Source organism: Zea mays, chromosome 3, assembly GCF_902167145.1.
Source record: "Zea mays cultivar B73 chromosome 3, Zm-B73-REFERENCE-NAM-5.0, whole genome shotgun sequence".
In the NCBI taxonomy this organism is placed as follows: Eukaryota; Viridiplantae; Streptophyta; class Magnoliopsida; order Poales; family Poaceae; genus Zea; species Zea mays.
In genome coordinates, this window is record NC_050098.1 from 171,114,129 (window position 1) to 171,122,380 (window position 8,252).

General features: G+C 52.8%; 2 protein-coding genes across 3 annotated transcripts; one reads left to right on the plus strand and one right to left on the minus strand.

The window, feature by feature from the left end:
• Positions 1-2,521: 2,521 nt before the first annotated feature.
• Positions 2,522-4,441, plus strand: LOC100275661 (uncharacterized). The gene is made up of 6 exons (NM_001149696.2): positions 2,522-2,636; positions 3,193-3,314; positions 3,442-3,482; positions 3,712-3,810; positions 3,923-4,090; positions 4,229-4,441. Exons 1-6 carry the CDS (start codon positions 2,600-2,602, stop codon positions 4,239-4,241), a joined length of 480 nt encoding a protein of 159 aa, NP_001143168.1. The 5' UTR covers positions 2,522-2,599; the 3' UTR covers positions 4,242-4,441.
• Positions 4,442-4,699: 258 nt separating this feature from the next.
• Positions 4,700-7,919, minus strand: LOC100284495 (uncharacterized). Of its 2 annotated transcripts, none has more exons than NM_001345857.1 (6): positions 7,327-7,919; positions 5,961-6,334; positions 5,693-5,824; positions 5,471-5,536; positions 5,242-5,310; positions 4,700-5,110 (listed from the first exon to the last, which is right to left on the minus strand). In NM_001345857.1, exons 1-6 carry the CDS (start codon positions 7,715-7,717, stop codon positions 5,054-5,056), a joined length of 1,089 nt encoding a protein of 362 aa, NP_001332786.1. In that variant the 5' UTR covers positions 7,718-7,919; the 3' UTR covers positions 4,700-5,053. The 2 variants fall into 2 exon arrangements, 1 of the variants encoding a protein (NP_001332786.1); XR_004856947.1 differs by having other exon boundaries at positions 4,716-5,110; positions 5,242-5,342.
• Between the last annotated feature and the right edge of the window lie 333 nt (positions 7,920-8,252).

Consider the following 8,252-nt stretch of genomic DNA (forward strand, 5'->3'; position numbering starts at 1 on the left):
AATTTGAAATTTAAATTCTCGGGTTAAAACTATTCTGGACGGGGCCTCAATAACCAGAAAACTCAGGGGCTGCTCGCATAAAATTTCCCAGGCACAGCACTCCACTCTCTGGACGGCGGGTTGATATCCTTTAACCCTAGGGTCTCTTTAGCAAAAGGTGCAGGCCGAAGGGGTATCGGAGAGCACTGGCCGCCAGATCAACAACGGACGGCTACGATTAGAACTTATCTATTATGAAACGTTATGCGATGGCGTCCCTCGGATCAGAGACTGACGATCCAGATTTTAAGTAGCCGAGGCCCTGCCGGATCCGCCCGATCGTGATCCAAGGGCCACCACAGATCCGCGCGACGTTACATCCCCAATTAAATCCGGACCGCACAACAGCGAATCCACGGTTCACTCTAGTTTGTCCCTCCATCTAATCACGGTCGTCCGAGAAACATCTAACGGTCCGGAGCTTGCCTCCCCAAGCTAGCTACTGACGCGGCGGCGCCGTTGGCCCAAACGACGGAGAGATGGCCGGACTTTGGCCATCCCGTCCAGGAGGGCCCCAGCTTCAAATCTAAAACGCGCGTCATGCAATTCTAGGTATGGCGGACGCAAGGAAAGGGCACTCACCGAAGACGGCTGCCGAGACGACGCTGGCCACGGCGAGGGGCGGATTCACGGTGGTGCGACAGCAACGGCGAGCAATTCACCGACGACCCCGCCGTCAAGCCCGCCCGAAGCGTAACCATGCCATCCACGCGTCTATTCGAAGCCCCTAGACCCACTGGTTGAATCCCGAGCTGTACCGTGCGCGAGTTCCACGGTGGCGGAACTTTCCCCCACCCGCACCCACTCTCTGTCTCACGGCGAGGTGTGCTCAGGGCCTGCCCGGTGCTTTGTGATGATGGACAGGGAAGGGGTGGTCGTGACCCGATACTTGTAGGCATGGCGGCGGCTAAACAGCCCCGAAGCTCGCGGCCGCCCACGCGACATGCACGGGACGGGCGTTGCGCGGGGGAATACGGAGTCCGCGCGGTGATGTGCGGCGTTCGCAGCGGGGAAGAAGGAGTCCGTGATGGCCTGGCCCACTCGACAGGGTCACCGCGCGCGCCCAAGAAAGGGGGTGTGGGACTGACCCGTGGGTCCCAACGGTCAGTGAGAGTGCCCAAACGTGCAGGCGCAACAACAGGAAGGGAGGTGGGCTGGATGGGCCGCGTGGTTGAAGGCGTTTGGGCCGAAATGAAGTTGAGCTGGCCCAAGCAGTGTTTTCACCTTTTTATTTCTTTTCCTGATTTGTTTTTCCTTTTTATTTGAATTCAAATTCAAATTCAACCATGTGTTAATTCTTCCTTGGATTAAGAGTATAATTTTGACATACTATTATTACCCTATTCATAATATTTATTTTGTATATATTTTCTTTTCTTTCTCCAATTCTAAAATTTAACTCTTAAGTCTAAATTTTATTTTGGACATCAATGTATAAAAAATATCTTATTACTAACAAATGCACACACATAAAACTCAACATGATGTATATATATATATATATATTTTAATTTTAGTATCATTGTTTTAATTAATCACTCTCAATTATATGTGTGCTCTTTTTATGATGCAAATATGGCACATAAAATAAGGAGTTCCTCTATGTATTTCTTGTACACCATTTTGAGTATTACAGTGTGTACGCTGGAAATGGAGTTGCCCATGCCCTTCCAATATTTACCGTTGTTGGTAAGGTACCCCGCTACAGAGTTTTGTTTACTGTATGCGGGTAGGGTAACCTAACTAGATATTATGATTATAGTTCTGTCTTATTTGTTAAGTCTAGAATGGAACCAGTAGGTCCCCTAAAAATAAGCTGTATGGAATTGGTTTAAAAGTAAAGACCACATAATTGCGATAAAGTCAAATAAATTAAAACATTACCGCCACTACAGGAGTTTTTTCCCTATATATTGTTCTTTCACAATTATATGATTAACACTGCCGGAGTGCCGGTCTCTCTATTAGTAGAGTAAAGTAAATAATTCTCTAGATATTTTTAGCAAGATAATAACAAAAAAATAGAAATTTGATCAAACCATTTGTATTCTCCTTCGGTATGCATGGCCTTACCTCTACAGTTTGCACAGGTCAGTGGATCAACTGCCCTCCTGCTGCTTTAATCTCCGTCCACCCATGACCACGAGGTTAATTTGAAACCCACGGGCCAGCAATTATTTGTGGCGGGAAAGCAAGCCTGCTAGAACGATAGACAACGGCTCCGATGGACCGAAGGCAAGGCGAGGCCTCCACGGCTCCACCTCCACTGTCTCCACTCAACCGAGCGAGCGGTAGAAAAAAGTTCGGAAGAGCGAAAGAGGCCGCGGAAAAGGCGTGCAAGCGGCCGCGAGGGAATCCAATTCCAATTCCAATTCCAGCCTCACGTCCTCCCCTCCCCTCTGCCCTGCCCTGCCCTGCCCCGCTTTGTTTTACATTCCATTCCATCCCATCCCATTTTGCAGCTCCTCCTTCCGTGCTCGCTGCGCCCTCCTGCTTCCACCCCCGGCAGCGGCAGGGGCAGGAGGAGACGACGGTCGCCACCGGCGCCCTGCACCGGCGGATGTCGGATCGGGAGCTCCGCCCCCTGCGCTCCATCAGTACGTTCCAAACGCCGTCCGTTTCTAGCAGCGGTAAAAAAGATGGGCTTCTTTTAATTTTCTTCTGGTGGCGATCGGCGATCGAAAGGCAGGCAGGGTGATTCCTTGCTCCTTCTAGTAGCGGTTCCTGGCTTGTTTATCAGAGATGGTTTGGTCTTGGACGCGATCGGGAATAAAAGTGCCTGCATCATACAAAAAGACACCGTAACAATGATAAGCTACCAATGGCGTAGCAGCAAGATGCCTTTTCTAATTCCACCACATCCTTCTGCTTTCGTATGCATGTCTGTATATAATGGTACTATGGTAGCAGTTCTAAAGCTGCACCTTCAGAGATCCTTTGCTAAAATCAGAAACCAGATAATATAATCTCCTCCTAACAATCCACGCTACCAATCTTATAAGCCGAAAGCAACACTGCATGTTTTCTTTATGTGCGGGCAACGCCATACATCTGATGGCTCCCATGGAGGTGTTCATCATCGAGAGGTTCTTTCTGGTCGACAGAACACGCGTTATCAATTTCACTGACGCCGCCCCTCACGTTTAACTGCAGGAATCACAGGGGACGGTCGATGCCTGTTCAGGTCCGTCGCCTACGGCGCCTGCCTGAGGAGAGGAAAGCATGCGCCCAGCGACAGCGCCCAGAAGGAACTGGCCGACGAGCTCCGAGCCAAAGTGAGTGTCCGTTACACCTGGGCTTCTTGATTATTACTAAGCGCGTCCTTGTTCCGTGCATCTCGACAGAATGGAATAATCTCACCGTCTTTGTTGGTGCTAATAACCTGCCGTTGATCTGTTCCAGGTAGCTGATGAGTTCGTCAAGCGAAGAGGAGACACCGAATGGTTCCATCCTCTTTCCATTACTGCTTTTATGATATATGTATTATTAGTTTCCATGGACGTACTATCTGTTTCTGCATACAGACTATATATTCCCATACAGCAACTTTACACATTTAATTTGTTGATAGATGTCCTTCCATCCTTAATAAAGATCTAATGTCAAAAGAACATGCTCCAGCTCCCAATATACAAAGACGACTATGTCTTATTAACTCCTTTCCAATCTTAGGTTCCTTGAAGGCAGCTTTGAGAGTTATGTGAGACAGATGAGAAAGCCTCATGCTTGGGGAGGGGAACCTGAGCTGTTCATGTGTTCCCACGTTCTCAGGTCGGTATGGTGGCCAACCTGTCCGTGCTAAGTGTAACCCTTTTCTTTTGTACACATCGTTATGGTCACTTTGGTCAGCGAGGACTGAGACTGAGAAAACGCTGCGTTGCAGGATGCCCATCACCGTCTACATGTATACGGGCAGCTCCGACGGCCCAAGGATCATAGCGGAATACGGCCAGGAATACGGAAAGGACGATCCAGTCCGCGTTCTCTACGACGGCTACGGGCACTACGACGCACTCCAGCCATCTCTCGTAAGAACACAATCATCGAGACTGTAAGTATTCTGCACTGAACAGAATCCGACAATAGGCAGGCTTTTTTGCACTACTAGATTGCTCTTTTGGCTTCAGTGCTCTCATCTAGCTCGGAACCAGTAACACACCCCCCTCCCCTGGCCCTGTGGAATCTGCAGGCGAGGTGTGTAGGTCACCGGGGGCTGCGCTGCCTAAGCTTCTTCTACAGGACAGCTGCGTAACTGCGAGCAGCTCAAGATTTGACGACGCTATTTTTTTACTCCAGTTCCACACAGCCGTATAGCCAATACGAAACTATGCCTGGCGGCTTTGACTGTACCAGCCTTTTCTGTTCTTCAACGTTTGATGTATAAATAAACACACACACACACACAAAAAAAACTCGTCACCCGAGTCAGAAAATCAGTTGAGCTACTACCTGGTACCATGCCCAGCATCGAGTGACCGACCGTGTAAAGTTTCTTCGATCGTTTTTGCTCAACAAGAATGCTGCATAGAAAAAAAAAAGCTGAATAATGCTCAAGTTGTCATACTAAAATTCTCTTGGACTTCGTATGGGGTGGCATGAACGCTCGGTCAGTGCTCGGTTTCTGAGTTACGGTCTTGTCAAAATCCAGTGACACACAAAAAAAAAGATGAGCTCGATGAAAAATGGAGCACAGATGATATTCCTACAACAATTTTACCAGCAACAACAATCCCAGTCGCGTTGAAAGGGAGGACTTCTTTACACGAAAGCCAGAGCCACCGCGTCGCGGTAACTAAATTACAACATCGTCCTACTTGTTATCTCCTAGTCTTCAAGCCGTTGGCACCCCGGTCGCTAGTCCGTGGAACAACCAAGAAAAGAGGAAGCTGAGTCATGGAAGCCGCTCCACATGTCACGCACTTCTGCCCGCGGCCTGGTCTCCTGAAGCAACAGCTCTGGTTTAACAGTCACATTGTTACGGCGTAAAAACCCTCCTCCGTCTGCTTCTCCAGCATCAGCAGCAGCTCTTGTTGCCTAGGCAACAGCAGTTTGCTTGGTCGTGTTTTAGCTTCTGCAAGGATCCATGTTTTTTTAGGCATGGTAAGAGATAGTGTATTTTTGTTTGTAGGCATGTCGAGATAAAGACTCAAGTCACAAATATATATATATTTTTTGTTTGCACACCAAGCGATACGTACGTACCTCAACTTGGTCCTTGAGCTCTTTGATGTACTCCACAGCAAGGTCCAACATGTCCGACGTATTCGTTTGCTGCGTGTTCACGAGAAACACCAATAAACACGCTGACGAAAATGGGCGATGGCAACGAACAACAACGAGAACAGGTTGTTCAGCAATCCCGCACGGGAAAAATCTACGGATGACGATAATGAATGGCTATGGCTCATTGCAGATCTTAAGCTCAGCTTACCTTGTCCATGTTGGGCACGAGGTCTTGCAGCTTCTTCAGCCTCTTGCTGATCCTCGTCCTTCTTTCCTGAACGTACGCCAGCGAACAAGGAAAACGAAATTGGTTTCTGTGCTGACATCCAGCTAGCATCAAAGCTGGCAGAGTGTGGCACCATATATTGCGCCGTGCTTTTTTTTAGCGAATCGTTTGGGAAGGACCGAAGGATCGAGTAGATGAACTGACCCTCTCGGCAATGCTCCGTGGGTGAGTCGCGCAGCCACGCCTCGCACGCACTCTGCAGGCGACGGAGTCCTGCTGCAGCTGCAGGTAGTCGTCCATGCCGGGCAGCTCCAGGGACGAGTTGGACAGGCCGAACTGGACATACATACAGCAAGGCCAAAAAAAAAACAGCTCACTCCCGTCAGCATGGAACCACGCCGTCGATGATGCATGACGCCGGGGAGCGGCAAAGTAAGGCCAGAGCTAGGCACGGAAAGCGGCGCGCGCTGACCTGCGGGTCAATGGTGCTGAAGTTGGTGACCATGTCGTCGGCGCCGGCGGCGGGGTCCACCTTGGGCTTCTTGCAGGGGGCAGACGAGAACATGATGGAGTTGGTGTCGTCCCAGGAGCCGACGGAGAAGGTCCTGGAGAGGTAGGAGGAGGACTGCGCGGCGTCGCTGGAGCTGTTGCACCCGCCGGCGCCCACGATGCTCTCCCCGATGTCGGCCGGTATCATCCCCATCTCCGAGATCTGCGGCAGGTCCTGCCTGGAGAAGCTCCACTGCGAGCTGAGCTGCGCGTGGCCGTGGCCGTGGCCGGGGCCCAGCGCGGCGTCGCTGCCCGCCTGCGTGTAGCTCCCCATCGCTCCTCCGCTCGCCGCCATTCCTGCAGTGGGCGCATCCGGAAGATCGTCGAACACACGTCAAACAGGTAGACTATAGCTGACCCGTGCCCGCATGTCAGCGACTGTTCGTCGAGCTTGAGGTAAAAGGCATTCTTTTGGTATATTTATTTTAGTAGTATCGTTCCTTTTTTTCACGCTTTCTTCCTTTTTTTCATTTTAAGAAAAACAAGAACATTGTACCATCGATGATTTTTCTTCTTTATCGCGTTCTAGCTAGAAAGTAGTTGGATGAACGGCTGGTGAGTGCTGCTGACAAGCGCTGCCCAGCCCCCAGCAGGTTCGCCGTAGCTACAGCCGGATTCGCAGCGGGACGGCCAGGAACGGTCGCCCTCACGTCACCTAGGTCGGCAGCATATAGGCCGCCTTTCCGAAAACCGAAAGAGCAGACAATGGAGGGGACGGGACCAATCCGCGTGTATTTGTTTACGTTAATTTCATACTGTGGTCGCGATAGGATTCTTCGGCAAGGTGCGTTGCATTTGCACTGCGCTTGCGTACTACTGTGCGACGAACGATGTTGCGGCACGGATTCACTACCAAGGGAGCTAGGGAAGCATTGTTAATGAGAGCCGAGAACGCTGGACATGTGCGCCGGTGGGTGGGTGATCGACTTCGCGTCTCGTTCGGAGCTGGAGCTGGAGCTGGAGCTGGAGAGGAGTATTATTCTATACAACGGCCGCCGGGCACATGCCAACCAACCAAATCAGCGAGACCAACGTTATGCTAATTTACTCTAGTATTATTCTAGCTTAGCTGAAGCCGAAAGCGCAGTGATTACAGCTACCGCCATTTACTCTAGCAGTTTAGTTACTGTTACTGTTACTCCTACCTTGGGTTCGAATTCAACGTGCTCCTAGCCTGCCTCCCTAATCACGGCAAAGCCGGAAAACGACGACCGAGACACGTACCCCAGCAAGCGCAAGCTGGATGGAGTTACGCTTACGCAAGGGAGAGAGAGAGAGAGCATACGCACCGTGCGGGTCGGTCATGAGGCGGGAGAGCAGCCCGGCGGGGGAGCTGCTGTGGCGGAACAGCGGGGAGGCCGCGGGGGGAGCCAGCAGGTGGTGCTGCTGCTGCTGCAGCGGCGGCGGCACGCGGATCTCGCCGGAGCCGCCGTACGCCCGCTCGAGGGGCGGGCGTCCGCAGTCGGTGCGGCAGCTGGAGTCGCAGGAGGTGAGCCCCGAGGACTCGGCGGAGTAGAACCGGCTCACGGGCGGCGGCGGCGGCGCGGGGTCGCCGCGGGTGACGGAGTCGGCGATGGCGGCCAGGAGCGAGCCCGGCGCGGAGCCGTACCGGGCCAGCCCCTGCCCCTGCGCCGAGGGCGGCCGCATCGCCCCGTGGAGCGCCGGCGTCAGGTGGTTCATGGCTGCTGCCTGCCTGCGCGCGGGCCGGGCGATCGGTCGTGGACTGTTGCTGTTGCTGCTCCCTCTGCCGCTGCTCTGCCCTCGGCAATCAATCCGGCTCGCGCTCTCTCTCTCTCTCTGCCTGCCTGTCTGTCAGTGCGAGCGAGGCGGATGGTGGTGCGGTGGTGGTGGTGGTGCGTGCGCTGCTGCTTTTGAGCGCGGCGTCCGGGGGGCAGGGCCAGGGGGGATGGATCAGAGGTCTCATGGTCGTTCGTGGATGGGCGGGTGCACGCACCGGTTTCGGGCGTGGGGCCCACCCGAGATGGACAACACAGGGAAGACGGAAGATGCGGCGGGGGTTACAGGTGGACCGAGACCTGGGCGCCAAGTCAGCCGCAGGAGACGGTCATGTGCGTGCCAGGCCAGCCGACATGCTTGCAGCGTGTGCGTGCGTTCACAATCGCGAAGCTGACCGGACTGCTACTCTGCTCTTAGCTCTCTGTTGGGCTTTTCCGGGCCTGGGTCGAAGGCCCGTTCCTGTGACTGTCTCTTTCAC